This window comes from Raphanus sativus, chromosome 9 (genome assembly GCF_000801105.2).
Source record: "Raphanus sativus cultivar WK10039 chromosome 9, ASM80110v3, whole genome shotgun sequence".
Classification (NCBI taxonomy): domain Eukaryota; kingdom Viridiplantae; phylum Streptophyta; class Magnoliopsida; order Brassicales; family Brassicaceae; genus Raphanus; species Raphanus sativus.
In genome coordinates, this window is record NC_079519.1 from 34,340,795 (window position 1) to 34,365,768 (window position 24,974).

At 35.9% G+C, this 24,974-nt stretch overlaps 3 protein-coding genes and 1 pseudogene across 4 annotated transcripts; 3 read left to right on the forward strand and 1 right to left on the reverse strand.

Annotated features, from left to right (window-relative positions):
- The first annotated feature begins 142 nt into the window (after positions 1–142).
- LOC108826642 (protection of telomeres protein 1a) lies at positions 143–2,554 on the forward strand. 2 transcript variants are annotated; one of them, XM_056993524.1, is made up of 9 exons: positions 143–452; positions 541–671; positions 760–961; positions 1,046–1,149; positions 1,216–1,286; positions 1,381–1,730; positions 1,816–1,874; positions 1,961–2,114; positions 2,215–2,554. In XM_056993524.1, the coding sequence occupies exons 1-9, from the start codon at positions 329–331 to the stop codon at positions 2,367–2,369; spliced, it is 1,350 nt and encodes a 449-aa protein (XP_056849504.1). In that variant the 5' UTR covers positions 143–328; the 3' UTR covers positions 2,370–2,554. The 2 variants fall into 2 exon arrangements, with proteins under 2 accessions (XP_056849504.1, XP_018455527.2); XM_018600025.2 differs by having other exon boundaries at positions 1,971–2,114.
- A 1,724-nt stretch (positions 2,555–4,278) lies between these two features.
- LOC108826637 (myosin-6-like) lies at positions 4,279–13,467 on the forward strand. The gene is given in 40 exon segments (XM_018600022.2): positions 4,279–4,541; positions 5,018–5,146; positions 5,243–5,386; positions 5,473–5,618; positions 5,732–5,888; positions 6,036–6,094; positions 6,185–6,344; positions 6,443–6,592; positions 6,653–6,789; positions 6,881–7,027; positions 7,107–7,208; positions 7,476–7,533; positions 7,617–7,718; positions 7,857–7,894; positions 7,994–8,120; positions 8,231–8,398; positions 8,473–8,604; positions 8,699–8,808; positions 8,895–8,955; positions 9,033–9,210; positions 9,293–9,498; positions 9,604–9,723; positions 9,831–9,929; positions 9,999–10,211; positions 10,307–10,446; positions 10,532–10,655; positions 10,728–10,772; positions 10,868–10,930; positions 11,007–11,177; positions 11,264–11,416; positions 11,487–11,687; positions 11,784–11,912; positions 12,002–12,072; positions 12,141–12,237; positions 12,330–12,386; positions 12,478–12,534; positions 12,624–12,704; positions 12,779–12,861; positions 13,015–13,099; positions 13,101–13,467. Coding segments are annotated over 40 exon segments (4,548 nt in total). The 5' UTR covers positions 4,279–4,538; the 3' UTR covers positions 13,146–13,467.
- Positions 13,468–17,372: 3,905 nt separating this feature from the next.
- On the forward strand, positions 17,373–18,069 carry LOC108825353 (uncharacterized). The gene has a single exon (XM_056994024.1). It carries the CDS (start codon positions 17,385–17,387, stop codon positions 17,853–17,855), a length of 471 nt encoding a protein of 156 aa, XP_056850004.1. The 5' UTR covers positions 17,373–17,384; the 3' UTR covers positions 17,856–18,069.
- Positions 18,070–19,230: 1,161 nt separating this feature from the next.
- On the reverse strand, positions 19,231–24,023 carry LOC108826638 (disease resistance protein TAO1-like; annotated as a pseudogene).
- Positions 24,024–24,974: the final 951 nt, after the last annotated feature.

The following is a 24,974-nucleotide window of genomic DNA, read 5'->3' on the forward strand; positions in this document are numbered from 1 at the left end:
TGCTCATATGGAGGAATTCCATGATAAAAACATTTTCCTAACTTTTACTATGCAACAATATAATTTTTTTATTGAGAAAAAAAGAGGTGAGACCCATACAAAAAAAGAGGTTGAAATAAAGAAAATTAAAAAGAAAAGAAATAAAAAAGAAGAAGAAGAAGAGGAAGAGAGGGGTATTTTGAAATTAAAGAAGAGGTAGTGAGAAAGTTTGAAGACTAGAGGAGAGACGAGGTTAGTCTCCTAAAATCTCGTGACCATTTCTTTTAATCTGAGTTGTTCATTAAAAGAGAAAAACAAAGAAGGGAGAAAGCTTGTTTTGGAAGAGTAGATGGAGACAGAAAGTCAGTTCAAGCCGGTGAAACTAAAAGACGCCACTAACCTAATCAACCAACAAGTTAATCTCCTTGGCATCGTTATCGAACTAAGACAACCCAAGCAATGCAGCAACAAAAGTAAAACATCTCAAAACCCTTTTTAGATTCCTTTTTATTTTTTATTTTTGTCTCAATCTATCAATTTAATTGCTTACTTGGGTGTCAGATTGGGTTTGTACGCTTCATATAATCGACGATTCCTACCCAAGACCAGGTCTTACAGTTAATGTATTTAGTAATAATCGTGAAGAACTTCCGAAACACTATGGCATGATGATTCTCTTATTAAACGTCAAGGTACATCATTTGGTTCTGTCTTTTTTGGTCCCTTTTGTCTTAAAGATAGATACAATAACTCTAAAAAAAACATATTATTTGTCTGTAGATGCAATCTTTTGATGGTGGGAGAAGAGTAAACGCTGCCTGTAAACAAAGGTCTTCCTCCTTTGCCTTGTTTCAAAGACGAAGTGGAGATGGTGATTTTGTATGTTGGCAATCCTCCTCGAATTTTGACGGTGAAGAGAGATACGAGAGTTCTATAATCGAGCTAGGCAAAGTGTTTGCTCTTACTGGCATCTTTGATCAAGGTAAACAACACATCATCTCTAATATTTTCAAAAATTTCGATGATCTTTGCTTTGATTGTCGTCCGTCCACTTGTGGTTCCTTAGCTTCACAGATTTCACCTTACAAGCCAGAACCAGCTCAACCTCCTCCGGTGTTTTCGTTTTTGAGAGAGATCAATGATGGAAACCGCTTCAATCTAGTGTGCAAGGTTAACATTTTCAGTCTTTAATTTAACAATGAAAAGAAACCACTTGATGATTTTCTCATAGTGTAGGTCCTCCATGTCGATGAAGACACGAACACCATTTTCGTCTGGGATGGAACTGATGCGCCCCCTGCTTCTATGTTAGTATTCCAACAATAATTTTTGATCTTTTTTTTAGCTATCCATATACTATATGCTTACTCTTCTTCTTCTATTTGGAGTGTTTTTTTACAGTGGGTTTGAAGACAAGCCGGTTAGCAATCTCTCAGTTCATACTCTTCTCTCAAGAGATATATTGCGAAGCTTTCCCACCGTTGGAACCATACTGAGAGTCTCTCTAAGTAATCATCATCTGTTTCATGGTGTTGTTAAACCTGGTGACTGGGTGAAACTCTGCCTGCTACTACTTTGTGTAGTTGATAAGGGATCTTGGATAGGTAAAGTTACCGGCTCTACAACGGTTGTTACTCTAGCACAGGATGATCATTTAGTAGAAAAGATTATGAGGATTTATGAGAAGAGAATCACATCAAAGATGGGACATATTCCGTTTTGGAGTTTTCCATCTCCTCCAGGATTAACAGGTTACAGTGCTTAAGATTATTTGTTTCGGTAATGATAAGGATTTTTATTTAAATGTCTAACATTCTGTTTTTTTTTTTGCTTCAGGAACAGATGCCGATCAAGTCCCATTTGTTACACTCATGGACATTATAACTTTCCCCAAGGTAAATAATGCACCGATTTTTTTTTTTTTTTTGACATTATTATTGAATGTAGTAGAATGAATCATTGTTTACTTGGATTTTTTAAGTTTATTACAGGTTACATACAAATACAGATGCATTGTTCGAGTGGTGTTTGCATTTCCTTCGCAAGTAGAGGACGAGAATGGTCATTACCGAGTTCTGTTGACCCTGGAGGATCCAACAGCAGCTTTAGAGGCTTTCTTATGCGACGAAGAAGCAGTTAAAAACATTTCGGTTTATGCCATCTAAAACAGTAAACATAGATTATCATTAGTCATGTCATATAGTCTCTTCAAACTAGAGTTTCTTTTACCGGCAGGAGCATTTTTGGGGCGTAGGGTTACAACAGAACACAGAGATGTTGAGGAAGAAGTGGAATCAGTTGCTTGGAATAACAAGGGAAAGCTCAGCATCTTTGGCTACAAGACATCCACCGTGGATAGAGTGCTGTATCTTCTCCTATTATACCAGTAAAGCTGACCCTTGGAGAACAAGATCATACAAAGTATTTGGCACTAACCTTCTTGATTAAGAAGCTGTTTTAGTGGTCAAATGACTAGAAAGTTAGGCGGTTTAGACCATGTTTATAAATGTAGGATGATGTTCTTGACTTAGCTATCATTGAGACCATATCAAGTAGTGGCAAATTGTTTAAGTTAGATATTGGATGCAAAGGGTATGGTCTATAAAAATCAATCAATCTGGTTACAAACCATTGAATCAGAATGTTCATCACCGGAAGCGCTTTGGGAAGAAATACCAACCCAACTCTAATTTTTTTTTTTTGAACAACTCATTTCATGTTCAGAACATAAATAGGTATTGGTGTTTCAAAGAAAAAGAAAGAACATAAATAGGAATCAAAAACAAAACCGATGAATTCATACAGCGAACATCTTTTATAGACACAACACAAATCTCAACCAAACAAATGAAACAATGGCATATGACTCGTCCAAATAGAGAGAAAAACGGAGCGAAACCAACCGTCAAAGACCAGAAAATCAAAACAGCTCCATTCCAACAAAGCATCTCTTCAAAAACAATCAAAACAGCTCAGCCAAATACTTTATTTGTGTACCATGTGAAAAGATAACGAGAAAAAGAAAGTATATTGCACTAAGTAATCGAACAAGTAGTAGCAATTTTTTTTTTTGCTTAAAGTAGTAGCAATTTATTTGTGAAAATATAAACGGCAAAATTGTTAATAAGCTTTTTCTCAAAAAAAATTTGTTAATAAGCTACAGTGTAAGATTTTTTGTTCTTTGTAACTTAATTAGATTTTCTTGTTATATTAAAGATTTATATGAAGTAAATATAAACTGGTATGATGTCAAAAAAAATGGTATGAAAGTAAAATACTCCATTTTAAATAATGTGAACGTTCATAATGTTGTTTAATATAAATTTGATGCAAGTATAAACACATAATTTATTTATGATTTTGTAGCCACTAAATTATTTTTATTTTAAAGAACATTGCATATTATCAACTAGAAATCCACACAAGAAAAAGCATATAAATTAAATTTCCATTAGAAAAAAACACAAAGCTTAGTCAAATGTGTTTAAAGACATTAAAAAAACTCACATATTGTCATCCTCATCCTTCTATTACGCAAAAAATACTTAATAAATAATAACAATCAAAACATATTACTATGTTTCATTAATTTGTATGAAGCACTAATATGTAAGAATATATTTCTTTTATTGGGAGAATTTCAATTTTAGGTATCTCACAAAAATGATATTTTAATTAATAGGCATTTTAAATATTAAGATACACATCCAAATTTATTTAAATGGAAATTTATTTTATAATTATTCTAGCTATTTGGTTATAAAAAAAACTTTATAATCAAAATGTTGTAATACTAATAAGTTTAAGTAGTACTGGTCACCTAACCGCATCTTTAATGATGAGTTTTACGTAGTAAATGTAAGTTTTCGTGGGATTAATTTTTGGATCTAAAATTTTGAGATCCTTATGATTATCAAAAAAAATTAACAAAAAAAATTATTGTCTATAAGCCTCATAACGTTTCTTTTTTGCCAAACTAATATTATCTTTGCAAAACTAAAACAACTTTAAATAGACTGTTTAGTCAAAACGGTTAGGGGCATTCACATGATTAACTAGACCATGTATTTTTGTTGAATTAGACTATTAGTTATGTTAAGAACTTAAATTATTTATACTACGAAGTAGATAAAAAAAATCAGTTAATTTTTAATTTCCAATGAAGAAAGACATTTCGTGAACCGACAAAATTGGGTGTGCGTGTCGGAGACCAAGCTCGGTTAATAGTATTTGAAAGTTTATGAATGTTAAAGAGTAATTAATTCAGACCAAATCCAAGAGATTAGGAGGTGGAAGAGAAGAGGGGACAAACACGAAAACGGCGAAAAAAGAAACAAAGTAAAAAAAGAAAAAAAAAAGACAATAATACTCAAAAATATTCGAGGGGGGAAAGAAAATATTCGAGAAACCCGTTTAGATTTATTTGCACCTCCTTCCTTTCGTCATTTTTGCTCGTCTTTCTCCACCAAATCTGAGTGTCTTGAAGTTCTTCTCTCGGATGTGTTCTTATCACTCCAGATCCAGAATCTGTGTCTGAAGTCTCTGATCTACGATACAAAATGGTGAGATCTCATTGTCTGTGTGTTTTAGTTGATTCATTTTGATCAAATCCCCTTTAATTTGGGGTGATTAAGTTAATTTTGTGTGTTTTTATTTTATTTTGGGATCATGGCTTTGAGCTGACTTAAGAGTCATCATCTGTTGATTCACCAGTCTTGTCTGAATCAAGAGATTTGACTTCAACTACGACCATTCTGTTTTGAGTTTGATGTTTGGTCTGAATCTTCATAAGCTCTATTTGTTCATTACCACAATACTTTTGTTTTTTTCTTTTCTCTTACATTTACGATTTTGATCAACCACTGGAAACTTAAAGCAATCAAAATGTAATTTATTTAAGATATTCTGATCACCGTAAATGAGTTTGTGAGAGAGCTTAAAAAGTGGGTTTTATACTGAGAGGAGCTTGCTTTAGTTCTTAAGCTTTCACATCAGTCTTATAACTAAGCCTTTTGACAACCCTTTTTTGTATCTACAGGCTGGTAACTTCAGTCCTTCAGTTGGGTCTTGTGTGTGGGTGGAGGACCGTGACGAAGCATGGATCGATGGTGAAGTTGTAGAGGTTAATGGTGAAGTTATCAAAGTCCTATCCACTTCAGGGAAACATGTATATGCAGGCCTCTGCTTCTCTTCTTAAATTAAAACCTTCTGATTGAAAAGCAGTTTTTCTTACTTAGGAAAAAAAACTTTAAAAAAATTTCAGGTTGTTGCAAAAGCATCTGCTGTTTATCCAAAAGATACCGAAGCGCCAGCATCTGGAGTTGATGACATGACAAGACTTGCTTATTTGCATGAGCCTGGAGTTCTACAGAATTTGCATTCAAGATATGATATTAATGAGATTTATGTGAGTAAATAAACATTCCTATTGATTTTTTTTTTTTTTTTCAAATAATATATTATAGGTGGACTAACACTTTTATTTTCTTATAGACTTATACAGGAAGCATACTGATTGCTGTTAATCCGTTTAGAAGGCTTCCGCATCTTTATAGTAGCCATATGATGGCGCAGTATAAAGGAGCTGCCTTAGGGGAGCTAAGTCCACATCCATTCGCCGTTGCGGATGCTGCATATAGGTAAATATATCCATACACACTGGTGAAACATTTTTTTTGCTTTTGTATTTTTGTTGTTGTTGTTGACCCTTTGTGTGTAACTTTGCCTGTTTTCTCGTCTCGTTCTAATGCAGGCAGATGATTAATGACGGAGTAAGTCAATCTATTCTGGTTAGTGGAGAAAGTGGCGCTGGTAAAACTGAAAGCACAAAGTTGCTGATGAGATATCTTGCTTACATGGGAGGGAGAGCTGCTTCTGAGGGAAGAAGTGTTGAACAAAAAGTGTTGGAGGTGACAAAAAGCATCCTATTTATATATGTTTAATAATCAGATCCTGCTTTTAGAAGAGTGAACAAATAACTAAAGTGTTGATCTTCTTCTTTTTTTTTTTGCTTTGGTCTGTTTCTTACAAGCTTCTTGATTGTGTCTTTAATTCAGTCAAATCCTGTGTTAGAAGCATTCGGAAATGCAAAGACTGTCAGGAACAATAATTCCAGGTAACAATCTGTAGAGCATTCTTTCATCTACTTTATTCATAAGCTTTTGAAATTTCGTTTATTTACTCGTTTTGTTTGTGTACTTTATAGTCGTTTTGGTAAGTTCGTGGAGATTCAATTTGACGAAAAGGGAAGGATATCAGGAGCTGCCATAAGAACTTATTTGCTAGAAAGATCACGTGTTTGTCAGGTTTCTGACCCTGAAAGAAACTATCACTGTTTCTACATGCTTTGTGCTGCTCCAAAAGAAGTAAGTTTTTTGTGATTCACTTAAAAAGAGAAAGAAGTAAGTTTTGGCTTTTACTAATACACAACCTTGTTTTCTGAAATGATATTTTCTACTATCAGGATGTGCAGAGATACAAACTGGGTGAACCAAAGGCATACCATTATCTCAATCAATCTAAATGTCTAGAGGTGGATAGCATAAATGATGCTGAGGAGTACCATGCTACAAGACGTGCTATGGAGGTCGTCGGGATCAGTACTGAAGAGCAGGTATAAACTATATTGTCTCTTGTAGAAAAGAGTTTATACTTTACTGATATCTCGTTTCAGGATGCGATTTTCAGCGTTGTAGCTGCCATTCTCCATCTCGGGAATGTTGAGTTTGCTAAAGGAGCAGAGACTGATTCATCGGTTCCTAAAGATGAAAAATCATTGTTTCATCTGAAAACTGCAGCTGAGCTTCTCAGGTAAATGCCTGTTTTGTTTTGTTTTGTTTTGTTTTCTGTTTTTGGAGTAGTGAAGTAGGTTTCCTTATCTATATCGTCTTTCCTTTTCCAGCTGCGATGAAAAGGCACTTGAGGATTCACTATGCAAGCGTATCATGGTAACTCGTGATGAAACCATCACAAAAACTCTTGATCCAGAAGCTGCTACTCTTAGTAGAGATGCTTTGGCTAAAGTCATGTACTCACGGTTGTTTGACTGGTGGGTTTCTAGATTCTACCCTGATGACTGGTGCTTTTCCACTATAGTTCTATACTAATCCTTTTTATGGTCTTTGCAGGCTTGTTGACAAGATTAATAATTCAATTGGTCAAGATCCTCACTCGAAGTACTTGATTGGTGTTCTTGATATTTATGGATTTGAGAGTTTCAAGACAAACAGGTGCTTAAGTGGTATGCTTGTAGTTTTTGTTGTTGGTTAGATGGGTTTCTTTAATAAAGTGGATCTATCTCTGATACAATATATGGGTCTGGTCAGTATCATATTCAAGCTAGTGCTTGTTTTTTTAACATAGTTGGGATTCTCTTACTGGCTATCAAGTTAGTGAGCTTGTGAGGTTTAACTTCATTGTTTGATTTTTAAATTACTCATGACTGTTTCTTTTAGTTCTTTGGCCTCTGATACTTACAATCACAAGCTTGATTGCAGTTTTGAGCAATTTTGTATCAATCTGACCAATGAAAAACTCCAGCAGCACTTTAATCAGGTATGGTTCAGAAAAAAACTCTTTTACTTTTTGAGTAGTAGCCTTTTCTATATTCTGGAGGTGTCTAAATTATCTCCGTGCAGCATGTCTTTAAAATGGAGCAAGAGGAGTATAAGAAGGAGGAGATCAACTGGAGCTATATAGAGTTCGTTGACAATCAAGATATCTTAGACCTAATAGAAAAGGTATCTATGTGATGATATGTATGTATCCTTGTTGCCAGTTATCTTGCCATGGTAGACAGGAAGGCAATTAAAAATTCGATCTAGACGCCTGCCTAAACAATAATTTTCTGTTTGGTCATTTTTTTCTGTGTTCTTCAGAAACCCGGAGGTATTATTGCACTGCTAGATGAGGCTTGGTGAGTATGAAACCCAAACTGCCTTTGCAATCAGTTCAACTTCACAAACTTGGGTTTGTTTTTGAACAACATAGCTGAAGTGAGACTTTTGCCATGCAGCATGTTTCCAAGGTCAACACATGAAACTTTTGCACAGAAGCTATACCAGACATTCAAAAACCACAAACGCTTTACCAAACCGAAATTAGCTCGCAGCGACTTCACAATCTGTCATTACGCTGGTGATGTGAGTCTTTCATTGGTTCACAATGATTGTGAAATAAACGTTTCCAAGACATTACCAGTAAATGTTTCTGTGGTTATATGGTCTAACAAACCATTGGTTTATTGTTGCAGGTCACTTATCAGACAGAACTTTTCCTGGACAAGAACAAAGATTACGTTATAGCTGAGCATCAAGCACTGTTAAATTCTTCAAGTTGTTCCTTTGTAGCAAGTTTGTTCCCACCAATGACTGACGATTTCAATAAGTCAAAATTCTCATCTATAGGTACCCGTTTCAAGGTGAGTCTGATTTTAAGTTCCTATTTCGACTTAACAGTTCTGGTCTATTGATTCCATTGTCTGCTTCTTTTCAGCAACAATTGGTATCGTTGCTTGAGATTCTCAATACCACGGAGCCACACTATATTCGCTGTATCAAACCAAATAACCTACTCAAGCCTGGAATCTTTGAGAACGAAAACATTTTACAGCAATTACGTTGTGGGGTGCGACGAATGACATTCTCTAGTTCAGTTTCTTGTGATTTTTTTGTTTCTATTTTTGAAAGAAGTATACTATTGTTTGTGTTGATGACTTCAGGGAGTGATGGAGGCAATCAGGATAAGTTGTGCTGGCTATCCTACCAGGAAACATTTCGATGAATTCTTGAACAGATTTGGTATTCTTGCTCCAGAAGTGTTGGTCAAGAAGTATGATTGTTTGTTCCCATCTCTTAGGATTTTACTTTACTGAATGGTTATGTTTATTGACATGTGAGATTCCTTTTTATAATAAGCTCTGATGACCCTGCTGCTTGCAAGAAGCTTCTGGAGAAAGTTGGACTCGAAGGTTATCAGGTAAGTTGCCTCATTTGTAATGTGTGATGATGAGCTACATACATTGATAGTGGAGGATTGAACATTTGCTTTTGTAGATTGGCAAGACAAAGGTGTTTCTGAGGGCTGGACAAATGGCAGACTTGGATACCAGAAGGACTGAGGTCTTGGGAAGATCAGCAAGCATTATCCAGAGAAAAGTCCGGTCTTATCTTGCTAAAAAGAGTTTCATCCTTCTTCGTAATTCTGCTAAGCAGATTCAGTCAGTTTGCAGAGGTACTTTTAAACGTTCTACTGAACATGTTTTTTTTTTTTTTTTTTTAGTTTAGTTTCTGGACTGTGTCTTCCTGTTTGTCAGGGTATCTTGCTAGAAATGTATATGAAGGCATGCGCAGGGAAGCTGCTGCTTTAACGATACAGAGAGACCTGCGTATGTTTCTGGCTAGGAAGGCTTATACAGAACTATTTTCTGCTTCTGTTTCGGTCCAAGCTGGTATGCGTGGTATGGTTGCCCGCAACGAACTGTGTTTCAGAAGGCAGACGAAAGCAGCAATAGTAATTCAGGTACACTTAAAGAGATTAAGTCCTTTCATAGAGACCTATGGATAACAATGAAACAGCTGTCTCTGGGTCATATTCTCATCGTGGTAAGATCATTTGTTATTATAGACTTGGTGCCGTGGATACTTGGCCCGGCTGCATTACAGAAAACTAAAGAAAGCAGCTATCACGACACAATGTGCATGGAGGTCAAAGGTTGCTCGTGGGGAACTTCGGAAGCTTAAGATGGTGAGATGTGGTTTTTAGTTTTGTTCTATGGTCTCTTGTTTCAGAGGTTCACTTATGAAGGTATTGCTTTTTTCATAAATTAATTCTATAATTCGTTTTACACATAGGCTGCTCGAGAAACTGGAGCACTTCAAGAAGCCAAGAACAAGCTAGAGAAGCAAGTTGAAGAGCTGACTTGGAGACTGCAGTTAGAAAAACGGATAAGAGTGAGATTTTTGCATTTAAAAAAAAATGTCTCCAAGAGTTTTTTTGTTCATCTTCTTTCAATGCTGCAGACTGACCTGGAAGAGGCCAAGAAACAAGAAAGTGCAAAAGCGCAGTCTTCTTTGGAGGAACTGGAACTTAGATGCAAAGAAACTGAGGCATTGCTTATTAAAGAGCGTGAAGCTGCCAAGAAAGTTACCGAGATTGCCCCCATTATTAAAGAGGTTCCTGTGGTTAATCAGGAGTTAATGGAAAAAATCACAAATGAAAATGAAAAGCTAAAGGTTTGTGAGAGTTTCTGAATCTGTTGTACCTTAATTACTTAACTGTTGAAGAGAGTAAGTATATGGCAATGTTCTGGATTGCTTGTCATGTACAGGGGATGGTGAGTTCACTGGAAATGAAAATCGATGAGACAGAGAAAAAACTTCAAGAGACAACCAAGATTAGTGAGGATAGACTTAAGAAAGCATTGGATGCTGAATCCAAACTAGTGAAGTTGAAAACCGCAATGCAAAGGTCCCTTTTTGCAATAGACTATCCTTGGCATTGTTAAGAACTCTTGCTGTGATTTGCTTACTTGTCTTGACGTTTGCATCTGTAGGCTTGAAGAGAAAATCTTAGACATGGAAGCTGAGAAAGACATTATGCGTCTGCATCAGCAAACTATCTCAAGCACTCCTGTGAGGACTACTACTCTAGGACATCCTCCAACAGCACCTATTAAGGTAGAAAGTACTCTTTGAGCTGCCTTCTTACCAGCAATCAGATGCTAACTTTTTCCTCAAATCTGTTTGTAGAATCTGGAAAATGGCCACCAAATAAACTTGGAAAGCGAGTTCAATGTATAGTTTCCTCCAACCAGCAATTCTCATCATTGTTTATTTGTTTGCATTTTTTTACATTAGTTATTAATCTGTGAAGTCTACATTTTTGTTAGGAAGCTGAGTTTACAACACCAGTTGCTGGCAACGCTGAGAAATCTGCTGCAGAACGTCAGATTGTATGTTTAGTAATGCTTCACACAGCTTTTAGTGACTTAGTTCTTCTGATAACTTGATTTGTAACTGTCACTGCAGATGAATGCAGATGCTCTCATTGACTGTGTAAAAGACAACATCGGTTTCAGCAATGGGAAACCTGTGGCTGCATTTACGATATACAAATGTCTTCTTTACTGGAAGTGTTTCGAATCTGAGAAGACCAATCTGTTTGATCGTCTGATTCAGATGATTGGTTCTGCCATTGAGGTAATTGGGAGTGGCAGTTCGTGACATTGTGTAGGATTACTTAAACTAAACTAGGAAGTTTCCAACTATTCTTTTGATATTTTCAGAATGAAGATGACAATAGTCACTTGGCGTATTGGTTGACAAGCACATCGGCGCTATTATTTTTGCTTCAAAAAAGTCTTAAAACCGGTGGCAGTGGAGCAACACAAAGCAAGAAGCCACCTGCTGCGACTTCTTTGTTTGGAAGGATGGCTATGGTTAGTAGTATTGTTGAGTTAATGTGACTTTCCGGTTACAATCTTAACTCTCCTCTCTTTGTTTCACCAGAGCTTCCGCTCATCACCAGCTTCAGGCAACCTAGCAGCAGCAGCTGAAGCCGCTGCTAACGCAGTGATCCGTCCCGTGGAGGCGAAGTACCCGGCTCTCCTTTTCAAGCAACAGCTTGCAGCTTATGTTGAGAAAATGTTTGGGATGGTTAGAGATAACTTGAAGAAAGAGTTATCCACTTTACTCTCTCTATGCATTCAGGTTTCTTGCTGACCTTTCTTTGGCGTGATGATGATTATGTTTCTTTGCACTTTGAGGATGATGATCTTTGGTTGTTGTCCAAATGAAAAACTTCAGGCGCCGAGAACTTCTAAAGGAGGGATGCTAAGATCTGGTAGATCCTTTGGAAAAGATTCTCCTGCAACTCACTGGCAAAGCATTATCGACTGTCTCAATTCGCTTCTTGTCACATTGAAAGAAAATCATGTAAGGAGACAAAACAAAGTAGAGTTTCGATTGGCGTTTTTACTATTTTGTGTCACTCAATTCTCATAATGTTGACATGAAATGCCCAGGTTCCTTTAGTACTCATCCAGAAGATATACTCTCAAACTTTCTCTTTCATCAACGTACAACTTTTCAACAGGTAAGTTTAATTCTTACTCAACTGTATACTTTGGTCTCACTCACACGGATTTGTTTTATTTCGTACAGTCTTCTTCTGCGGAAAGAGTGCTGTACATTCAGCAATGGAGAGTTTGTCAAAGCCGGGCTTGCTGAGCTAGAGTTATGGTGTTGCCAAGCCAAAGAAGTAAACATTCCTGAGTCATGATCTGTGTTACATACAAAATATTTCAATACTGTTCTATAAATCAATGGTTTTATATTGTCTGTGATTTGCAGTATGCTGGACCGTCTTGGGAAGAACTGAAACAAATCAGACAAGCCGTTGGGTTCCTGGTATGTTAATACTTCCTACCAACTTATGTTGGTCCATATTGAAAAATGTAATCACTGGTTCCTTTTAACTGCTCCTCTCTTTGACCTGTAGGTTATACACCAAAAGTACAGAATCTCTTTTGATGATATAGCACACGATCTTTGCCCGGTAAAAAATCTGTTTACAGTTTCTAGGAACACAATGGATGGTCATTGTTTTTATTTGAATAATATTGTTCTTGGTTATATTTGTTACAGGGACTCAGTGTCCAGCAGCTTTACCGTATTTGCACATTATACTGGGACGACAGCTATAACACCAGAAGCGTCTCACAAGAAGTACTTTAAAAACATTTTTTTCACTTCCATTTGTTCAACTTGAAACCTTTGTAGATGCTGAACAAAATTTTCAGGTTATATCGAGCATGCGGGCACTCATGACAGAAGAATCCAATGATGCAGACAGTGATTCCTTCTTGTTAGATGATGATTCCAGGTAAAACTCTACTTCAAGGTTGTAACGTTGAAAATGATATAAGATCCATCATTTACGTCAAACTATACTTTATGAAGTTTACGAGATACAATATTGACAGCAAGTTCTTTCGATAACTCTTCGGTATATGTATATTTATTTTTTTGTTTGCAGCATTCCTTTCTCAATCGATGATATTTCAAGTTCGATGCAAGAGAAGGACTTTGTAGGAATCAAACCAGCAGAAGAGCTTCTTGAAAATCCTGCTTTTGTATTCTTGCACTAAGAAGTTCCTCAAAGTTTGAGAAGCTCAGTCTCTAAAAGCTCTCTTCCTCTTTGTTTTTTTAGTCTTGGTGTGGAGAGGAGGGGCTTTCTTGAACCAAGAGGAAAGAAGATGCGTAAAAGTGTAAATTTCTCTTTGTTGTGGGGCTGTTTTGAAAATATTACCAATGTAATTCTCAACTATTCATTCATTATTATTTTTGACCTCAGATTTTTTTTTTGTTTTTTTCTATTTTTATATGTTTTCAGCCTGACGATTATATGTGCAAAGTTTGAGATTCCTTGGTTGTTTTTGTTGTACAAAGTTTAAAGAACATTATTATGTATATGCTCTATTATACGACTCATATAAGTGATTTATTGTACTATCACTTACTTTTAATCAGTTTGAATATAAGAAAAACCCATATTTAAAAAACAAAAAAAAAACAAAAACGAAAAGCACACGATAGGGTATGTAGTTCCCATGTGAATTTGCATAAACTCTAAACTAACAAAATCATACCTGTAAATTAGTCCATCAAGATTTACTTTTGGTAATTCTAAAAGGAAAATATTAAGAGAAAGCAACGTTGACTGTAATGCATAACATGAGTTTGTATCACATTTCTCTACAATAATCTCTCGTCTAGTACACATTTTAATCATTCACTAGTAAACATATATCTCCCAAAATCTGTCAACAGTTCGTAATATTGTTTTCTACTTTGTGTCGGCCTTTGACCATCTTCCAAATTGGATTTCCTCAAAGTACGTAACCATCAAATCTTGAACGCCTGATTGAGCTTATCCCATATGGATAACGTTACTGGTTTATATATTTACATAAAATAGTTTAATGTTTGAATAGTTACGTGTGTATGAAAATGAATATAAGTCATTTTCCAATTCAAAGATATCATATCATCATGTTTGACCAAAAAAAAAAAAAAAGATATCATATCATCATTGCTACTTCTTGATGGAAAATGATGAGAGGGACTTTGGATTGGATTACCTCACACAACAAATGTTGGTCCAAACGATATTTAATGCCGTAGAAAACAGTATCAAGATGTGATAGTCTGGTTAATTATAAATAGTTAAGTTGGTTCATGTCAGGAACAAGAAATTGATGAAGCTTTTTTTTCAGTTACAAAAGAAAATTTTGATGAAGCTTGGTTTTGTCCACATATACTCATTTAAAAAGCCAGTAATGGACTAGACTATAAAATCATTAAATTATTTCAAAATCTTATAAATACATTTAAATCTTAGTTTACATTCCCCATAGAATCTCGGAATAACAACACACGTTAACTATCCTTAATGGTCCAATATTCCTTATTTTTATGTAAACTTTGAGTGATCACTCAAATTTAAGAATCTTTAATGGTCCAATATTCCTTATTTTTATGTAACCGAATTCTTATAATCTAATTCTTATTATTTCTAATACCAGAAGATTTGGGATCCAAGTCCATGCTCCCTTCAAACCTGATTAAGCACAATTTCTCTAAATCCATATTCACGGGGGAAGCCTCATCTCTTGCCTGTATAGAAGGCCCTCGTTCCAAATCGAGTAATGATTAAGAAATTTCTCCCCTTAAAGGAAGGATTAACTTCGGTGATTATGTATTGAAATCATTAAAGAAGTAGAACATGGTATTCAAAGCTTAGATCCTATGGGCCAAAGACACTAAGCAGAAGACCAACTTAACCCAATCGGCCAACGTCCGAAAGCTTTTAAGCTTTGATGTTGTGCTTTTTGTTTGTAACTGTTTTTTACTTGAGAACTTAATCTAATAGGAGAACTTAAAAATCTATATGTTATGATTATGCTTTTTTTTTTCAAATTTGGCTTTGGTTTTGCCAGCTTTGGAGGTGGAAATATTTTGTTGGTGGTCAGTTGCATCTACGATAGTTTGATACTAGAAGATTTCTTCATTGGAAAACATAGTGTTTGAACGCAAAAAGTCGGAACTTGATCTTTTGGTATGTGACGGTGGATGCTGCAACAAGAGAGAGAGAACTTTTCCCATTGTATAGATTTAGGTGGAAAACTTTAATTTATGTATGGATTGTAGTGAATAAATTGTTTAGATTTAGAAGAAAGTAATTAAGATGTCGCCAGGTGCTAAGCAGGGAAGGATGCACATGGCAACCGACACTTCACCCTTGTAGAATGGGCAAAGATGAGTTAAAAATGGGTTTATTTAGGGGTTTTGGTTGGCTTTTAGCCTCACCCAAACGAAAATACAGATTACAAGAATTTTTATTATCTATTTTCCTTTTTGTTGGCAACTACGAGGGTTAGACTATTAAAACTGTTAATTGACGGACGTATATGTTTATTACATTACTCGTTTTCATGTCTATGTTTAATGAAATATTGGAACTTATAGCTGGCATGCAAGGTTAAAAGGACCTGATGGAGTAGGAACTTATAAGATTTTGCAGGTTCTTAGTCTCTTAGATTTGGTGAAATGTGGAGTGATTTCAGTGGGATTTAAAAATAAAAATAAAATCCACTATAATCTGGTAAAATTGCCACTAAATAAATATTTTGAGGGATTTAATATCTAAAATGAAATAAAATGATTAAAATCTAAAGAAAAAATATTCGTTTTATAATTCTTATTCAAATACAATGTAGAGTGGTTTAAAATTTTAGTAGATTTAACTTTTGTAGGAAAATTTGAATTCTTCTACAACTCTTAGAAATTATTTAAAATGATACTATATAACATTTTTATCAATTTTTTTTATCTATAGAAACGTAAATATGATACTGAATTTGTAAAGTTTTAATTTCCAATGTATGTTTTTATTTTCTTCACTTCATGGGTTTGAATCTTTTCTAAACCAAAAAGTTTATTTAAAAGAAAACTTCAAATACCATCATAAAAGTTGTTGTTTCAATTTATTTATTTATAAATCACCTTTCACTCCTTTAAAATCATATTTTATAGATTTTGTTGACAAAATCCCTAATTTCTAATAAAGTGATATTTTAAATAAATTGTACAAATCATTAGTTCGAAAAAAATGAATTTAAGATAATTTTGATACATGTTAAATATAATAAGACAAAATTTGAAGACAAAATGAAATACCTACAAATCCTTCATGCAATAAGCCCATTAGACATGGGCATTTCGGGTATCAGTTCTGGTATTTCGGGTTTCAGATAGTTCGGATAGAGGATTAAAGGATCCATTTACTACTTGATATATTTTCGGTTCAGTTTGGTTCAAATAGTATCAGGTTCGGTTTGGTTCAAATAGTATCGGGTTCGGTTTGGTTCAGATAATAAAATTAGGAACTGGAAAATACCCGAAAAATTCTGGCTCATTTAGTTTCGATTGCGGTTCGGATAGTTTGGTTAGTTTGGATAGTTCGGATAAAATATCGGTTATTTAGGATAAAATATCAAATAATTAGGATGATTTAAAAAAATAGATATTTGGATTACTTTGGATATTTCTAATAAATTTATCCAGATAGTTTTGGGTAGTTTGGATATTTTATAATAATTTAGTTATCTTCAAATATTTTTGGATTTTTTTTAAAAAAAATTAGTTATAAATATATATTTAATTATGTTATGTGTATATGTAATTAATATTTTTATCGGGTACTCATTCGGTTCTCTATTCAGTTCTGGTTCGGTTCGATTATTTTGGATATAGAAATATAAGAACCATTCAGATATCTAAAGGTCCTCGGTTCCAATTTGGTTTTTGTCCATGCATAAAACCCATTTAAGTTATTTACGGAAGAGAAAAAGTTGTTGGACAAACATCTGGAGAAGAAATAGAAATAATGAATTAGAAATACATTAATATTAAGCTAGTTTTTTTGTTATCATATTAAAGTAGAAAAAAGAAATACATTCATATCAATGTTAGTTAGCAAAAGAAATAAAGTAAAACAGTAAAATTTTCATTTTTTGGAAGTTCAAATTCTGGTAGTGTATAATACAAGGAGTGATAAAAAACTATCAAGTTTTATTAATCTAGGGATCCATTTTCTCGCCAATCGGTAGACTAACTAGGGATCGAGCTGTTTCTTCTCAAATCTCAATGCAAAGAAAGAAAAAAAGAGCTTTCTAGTTTAGCTCAATCTTCTCTATTAGTCTATTTATATGCGTTTCATTATTTGAATAAGCACGTTTAAATACTCTTGTTTTTACATCAACCCATCTTTTTATTCTAGGGTTTTTGTTTATGAAAAGTATTTGGATCAAAAATAATTTCTTCTCTTAATTCTTGGGGGTTATAATGGTTGAACTCTTATTTCTTCTTTCTTTTTTGGTAGAACTACAAAGTAATTGTATTCATATATATCTTGAGAACAAAATAGTGAAATATGGGGTGAATTTTATTTCATTACTTTTCAAGAAACCAGTTTCATGGTTGTCTTTCATCGCCCCACCACTAAACCCTCTAAAAGAGGTTCAAGATCAAGATCTTGGTCAACAAGAATCTTTAGGAGACATCGAAATATCTACGACCAGTGATGAGATTGTCACAGATAAAGACGAAGACGATGGAACAATCCCTGATGAGGAAAGCTACATAGAGCTCTCTTTGCCAAGCGGCCACTACGTTGGCCAACACTTCAGTAAGAAGACTGGACATCAAGATTTCGGACTTATCCAACTATTAGCCGAGTATGAAGACGATAATCTAATCGAAATAGATATTTCCGTCGGATCCGTCAAGTGTTACACGTTCCAGATCAAAGCCTGATTCATCTTCATATATTTTCTACAACTTGGGTGTAAAGTAATTGCCGTAAACAGTTACAAAAAAAAAGAAAGTAATATTGGGTATTTTTTTTTGTTTTTTTGTAAACCAAGTAATTGCGGTATTTTTGCAGGTCAGAAGTGCTCTGTGTTTTTGTTGTTCTAGATCTCTTCAGTCTTGTGGGGTTTTGCTATTGATATATATTAGCTACAACATTATTCCGTTTTGTAAGTTTTTTATATCAACAAGTTTTTAAACTATCATTAAATTATTGTGATCTAACTAAAACTAACCATATCTACGTATATATACTATTATTTATAATTAAATTTGCTTACTTATGATATTTTCCATAATGAGTTATTAAACTGAATATACATAAGCGCTCATGTCTCATCAACAAGGAGTTAAAATCATAAGAGAAGCAAATTAAACAACAGGGAGTATATTAGGGAAACAAGGAAACAAATTAAAGATGCTCTGTTAAAACTGGATTTAGCACATGCTTGCTTTTCCTAAACGTAACATGGAGAAAGCTACTAGCCTCATCTTCGTCACATTTATAAACCATGGATGTAGGAAGAGGCCTCTCATTCAATTTGATTGTCAATGAACCTCCACTAGTAGCTCAGTGAGTGAAGTATTCAGGAACTTCTGTACCTGGTACGACCGCATACATACGAGTTGGTGTCTGGATGATAAGATCTCTCACTTGTTAATTCAGTTTGAAGCACTTGGCAAAGTTGAGATAAAACATTCGATGGTGTGAAATTATTCAGCATCAGCATGTTCGATACATCAGTGGCGATTCTTGATCATGGCCACTTCATTATCCCTAACAGTTGTAGTCTTGTAGAGTTGAATGCATGCATTAAATAATCAACTATGGACCGTGTGGTGTGTTGGAGCAGAGGAGCCATTCCTTGTTGTGTTCTGCGCCAGCACACGATGGAAACTCGTAACCACTTATTTTTTAGTGCTTTTACTCGTCTCAGATCTGCGAGAAACTTGCTTGAGGTCTCCTGCAACAGCAGTATACAAACAGTTGGTCGACCATTGTTGCTATCATTTCAGACAGCTCAGTAGAGTTAAACCTGCAGTTCTGCACCAGATATTCTTTTCAAACTGCTATACGTACTATTTTGGAGGGAGAGGAATCAAAGACAGCATGGAGATCCCTAACTCCTCCACAAACTCTTGGAAAACACATGACAAGAATGTCAGGGAATAGGCTTTAGTCTCCTAAAGCAATCCGACAGCAAGAGATTTGGGAACATATATACTATTTTGGTTTGGTAGCAGATAACATTTATAGAGTCTATTCTTTGAATTCAGATGCATACGATGAGCCAAATGGTTTTTTGATGAAACACTCATCAGCAAAAAAATCACAGTCTCATATAGAAATATGAATTATGGGATGTCTTTTGTTTAAAAGATGTATACATCAAGTGTGAAAAAAAAATCACAGAGTCATAAAGCTTGCCTTCATCTCCCAATGCTTCCTTTGTTTTACCTGCAGCACAAGATTTATAAAAGACTTTCCCAAAATCTTCAGTTAGCTTTTTCACATCAGATGGATCCACTTTATAGAAATTGGCCATTACAGTTTGTCCCAACTCTTCTCTGCACTTCATAATCTCCCACCAGTTCATCAAGACACCATTTTAAGGAGGCATTGTTCTTACAGAGAAAAATAATCGTGATTTAGATCCTCTAATCGCACTAATGAGCTCGGAACCGACAGAATCTGCATGCACCCAAAAACAAACCAAAACTTATTAAAATACATAAAAAACATTATTAATATATTAATACAAAAGAAAAGAAACTTTGCATTCTCCACCGTTTGAACAAAAAAACCACAGACATAACAAAAACCGAGCATCCATATAGATCACAGTGAATGAGCTATTCCAAGAACTATTCAAGAAACTACTTACATTTGTGAATTAATCTAAATCTTATTTTATAGTCCTTTAAGTTGCTAACTTATTTGATGAACATTTCATGTTTTTCCAGCAATGTGATATCTTTTAACAAGTGTTCAATCAGTGACATTGCAAACTAAAATCAAGAGTGAGATAGATAAATCGTACATGCCTAAGCATCTGGTTCTCGTTCTGCAAAGTAGAGTCTTTGTACAGATTATTTAATAATAATCATCTCAACATGAGGGGACTTCCAAGTGTTGGACTAGCCCGCATTCACCAATCTTCCAAAAGTCGGCATTTTTCAGCTTGAACTCAAAGAGAAGCTCGTTGGAAGTAACCTCAGCGTTGAACTGGAATATGTACAGATGCTCCGTTAAAGGCTGAGTTAGCCGACGACTCCTATTTTTATACAAAACCTCCACTTCCGTCAATTTCTCTTTAAAGCAAGCGTCAGGGTCACCTTTATTAACCAGCAGGGGGTCACCTTTATTAACCAGCAGGATGCAAGCTTTGAAACTCATGGATTTTGGAAGAGGCTTTTCATTCAAACTTGATTGTCAATGGACCTCCACTAGTAGCTCGGTGAGTGAAGTATGCTGGCACGTGTCCACCTGGTAAGACTGCATACTCACTGTTCTGGATGATGAGGTCTCTTGCCTTTTGATTCAGTTTGAAGCAGTTGTCAAAGGAGAGCCAAACCTGTGGATTGTTAAAGGAGCACTCTAGCATCTCCAAGGACTCACAGTCTCTTGCATCCACGAATTCGATGGACTCCCGAATCGGTGGGAGTGATACCAACTTTCTGCATCCCTTGAGCACGGATTCATTCAGACGAGATATTTTCTTGACCCACGGAGGAACCTCTCGTATCTCCGTGTCGGTCAAGCACAGCCATGTGATTCTTTCAAGAGCATGCGGGCTTTCCTTGAGGTTTTCAAAGTATGACATCTCCAACTGATCAAGACGAGGCCATGACACAATCGAGGGAGGCACTTGTTCTACTGAAGTTCCTATGAGGTCGAGAGCTCTAATGTTTGTAGACATCTGAGGGAAACTTTTCAACATGGAGCAGTTAAGGAGATTAAGTGTACATCCAGAGATTCCAAGTTGATGTTGGCGGGAAGTACCTCTAGCTTACCGCATCCTGTTAATCTCAGTCTCCGCAACTTTTGAAGATTTCCAATAAAAAAAGGAAGTTCCACCAGATTTGAGCAACCACTAAGGTTGAAGTCTTCTAAATTAGTGGCATTCCCTATGATGGAAGGGAGGTCCAACAATTGTGGTAGACTACTTATGTCCAATGCTCGGAGATTGACGGCATTTCCGACGATGGACAATCCACCGAGATCAAGACTTGAGCATCCAGAGAGATCAAGTTTCTCCAAAGATTCCAAGTTGATGTTGCTGGGAAGAACCTCTAGCTTATCGCATCCTTTTAATATCAGTTTCTGCAACTTCTGAAGGTTTCCAAGAGAGAGAGGAAGTTCCACCAGATCTAAGCAGTTACTAAGATCCAACTTCTCCAAGTTGGTGGCATTCCCAACATAGGAAGGGAGCTCCAACAGATTTGGGGAACTACTAAGATCCAATGTTCGGAGATTAACGGAATTCCCAATAAAGGAGGGAAACTCCACAAGACTTGAGCATCCACTGATATATAGTTCCTCCAGACTAGTGGCATTTCCAGCCAAGGAAGGGAGTTCGATTAGACTCGAGCAATTTTGGAGATTCAGTACTTCAAGATTATTGGTATATCCAATAGCCGGCGGGAGCTTTGTCAGACTGGAACAAGAATTCAGATTTAATTTCTTAAGGGTGGTGGCAGTTGAGAGATCAGGAAGCTCCTTTAAATTTACAGAATAACTTAAATCCATCCACTTCAAACTTCGAAGAAGCTGTACAGACAAATAACAAGAACATGGTTGCATTATACACTTTAGTACTGAAACCGATAAGAACCACATTTTCAAAAAGAAAACACTAATGATAGACTCGAAAGAAAGACAATTATAAATCAAAATAACTTACTATTATTCCTTCCCACAGCTTCTCAAGCTTGCTGAAATTCATGACTAGTTCGACAAGGAACTCCAAGTTTACAATGCAAGGAAAACATGTCATTGGAAAATGACTCCACTGTAGTAATCGAAGTTTATGAGGTAGATAGTTCAGACCTCGAGTTAATTGCAATGTATCACTATAACCATATACTTTTAAAAATTGGAGATTTGACATTCCTTCAAAGGCTTTCTCACTTATATCTAATTCTTCTTTTATTTTGTAGTAGTCGAGCTTCAAGCCTATGACATTTTTACTACCCTGAAAGAAATGGCCAAACAAGAAAGTAGAGTTTGTTAACTAACGAAAAAACTAAATTTGCAGGGAATAATGCAATGAAAGACACTTACTGTTGCATCACCAGCCAATACTTCACAAATTTCTCTATCGTCGTACAGAAACTGGCGCTGTCCAGGCTCATGAATAGATTGCTTACAAACTATTTCTCTGCCTAGTTTTTCTAGCAAACTATGCATCATTACATATCCTGACTCAATAGATATGAGAGATTTCTCAGCTAAAACGTTAAGTCTTTGCCTCACTTCCGAGAACTTCTTTGCAAGATGCTCTTCCACTTTGTGAATCTTTTCAGAGCTGAAGAAGCAGGCTATATGAAGAAACAAGTATTTATCTTCATCATCTAAAGCATCATAGCTGAATTTCAAAATGCTTCGAATATCAGCGTCAAGGCTAGTTCTTAATCTTGGTAACGAATTTATCCACTCTTGCTTGGACATTCCCCGAAAGTAGGAACCCATGACCCTTAGCCCCAAGGGGAGGTCACCAACAAGTTTTGTAACTTCTCGAGCAAGCTCCCCAAAACCATCTTTAGGGAACTTTTGACCAAAAGAGTACGTACAAAAGATTTGGAGAGCCTCACCATTTGTTGGAAAATCCACCTTGTAAATATGGTTAATCCCATGTGCTCTAAAAAGTTTATGATCTTGCGCTGTGATGATAATCCGACTCCCAGGACCAAACCACCAAGTCTCTTTGGCCATCGCATCTAGTTGTACTGACCGGTCCACGCCATCAAGAACAACAAGAACTTTCTTGTCCTTCAACCTATTTGAGGCGACTCCCAAATGAGAAACAACCATATCCTTATGGTTGGTTATTTGAGATATAAATTGTTGTTGTAGATGCAACTTTGCGCTGTAGTCATCGGAACACAGTCTTGAATAGTTTACTTTGATATCATCCATAAAGACACTCAGTTGAAAACCGTCTGAGAGTTGGTTGTATGCTACTCTAGCGATTGTGGTTTTCCCAATCCCAGGAGGACCCCAAATCCCAATCATCCTCACCTCATCTGAGCCTAGTCCTAACAATGGTTCCATCTTTTCCAAATGAGCTCCCATCCCAACTAACCCGTCGAAATCACTCAATGGTGTGAAACTATTCAGCATGTTCGATATATCAGTGGCGATTTTCTTGATCATGGCAGCTTCATTATCCCTATCAATGGGAGAGCTTAGTTTATCTATTAAATAATCAATGCAGATTATGAATTTGTGGGATGTGTATGTTTGAAAAAATGTATAGAGAAAGTGGGAATAAAAGGAACTAACCAGTTGCTTGAATGATAGCCAGCGATTGTAGCCGCTTTTGCCAAAGCGTGTCTCCATCTCCCAATGCTTTCCTTTGTTTTACCAGCACAAGTTTTTCTAAAGACCCTCCCGAAATCTCCAGCTAGCTTTTTCACATCAGATGGATCAACTTTGTAGAAAATAGCCATTACAGTTTGACCCAACTCTTCTCTGCTCTTCATAATCTCCACCAGTTCATCAAGACACCATTTTGAGGAGGCATAGTTCCTAGAGAGCAAAATAATTGTAATCTTAGATCCTCTAATGGCCCTGACGAGCTCAGGACCGATAGATTCTCCTCTTTTGATTTCATCGTCAATGAATGGAGTGATTCCTTTTCTTTGAAACTCCATCTGAATGTGACTGAGAAAGTCTTTGCGGACATCTTCCCCTCGGAAACTAGGAAAAACATCATGCGTCCAGATGCGAGAAGAAGGTGGAGAAACTGTTGATGAAGGAGACAAAGAATATGAAGGTGATGAAGAAGAATCCTTTTCATTGTTATTATCAAGATGGAACCTAAGTTTTCTCAGAACGGTTAAGAGTCCTATTGCAGCAGCAAGAGTAGTAAGAAAAAAAAGAAGAATCCATTAATTAGTATGATGGAAAGAGAATCACTATTACAAAAGCTTTACAGGGATCTATGTGTAGGAAGAAACTATAAAGAAGCTTTGTTTGGTATATTCAACACAGAACGTTGAGTTGGAATGATGAAACCACTAGCAAAAAAAAAGAGTGGGTTGGCTGCTGCTTTTCTCCGTATACCGACTTCCTTGACATTTCCTCACAGAAAATTACAAAGACGACCGTAATAGAAAGGTCCCACAAGCGCAACTAGCAAGAGAGGAAGCTTAGATATAATGAGATCCAAGGAAAAGCACAACCAAGTACTAAAAGTTAAATTATTTTTTTAATAGATGTTGATTCATTTTAAATAATAGGAAAGTTATATAATTTTAAAGAAGGAAAGAAACCAAGGAGAACCAAATTGAGTCAATTTATTTTCTGAGAATGCGATCTGAAACATTAAACCGGGGACTGATAGGGAGCTCGCTTTTCTGGAATGCCATCCTCTACTCTTCTATCTTCGAACCACTTCAAAACCCGCCTTCTTGGAAGATTGGTCGGTCACTTGAACAATGCTGCTGACCACAGCATTCTATGCACACACCATTATAACATTCACAAACTCTATGTGAGATGGAACATTCAAGTAACACAGACTGATCCAAATGTAAAAGGAAATAAATTATCCTTACAGTGGGCCGTTTTGACCTTCTGTTAATCTTTTCTAATGTTTCAATGGGAGATTTCTTCACTCTTTTCTGAGCAGATCATTTCTGTTGCATTACATGGACTGCTTCTTCTTTTACTGTTTTCTCTATAACATCTTCAGTCGATGATATCAGGTGTGAGTTTTCAGTTGCTGATACTGGCGGTTTCTAATCTGGCAGTGAAGCACTTAGCATAAGAAGCTTCGGAGGTGGCTCAAGTAGCAGTTCAAGAACATAAGCCATAAACTAATCCCAAAATCAAGATCA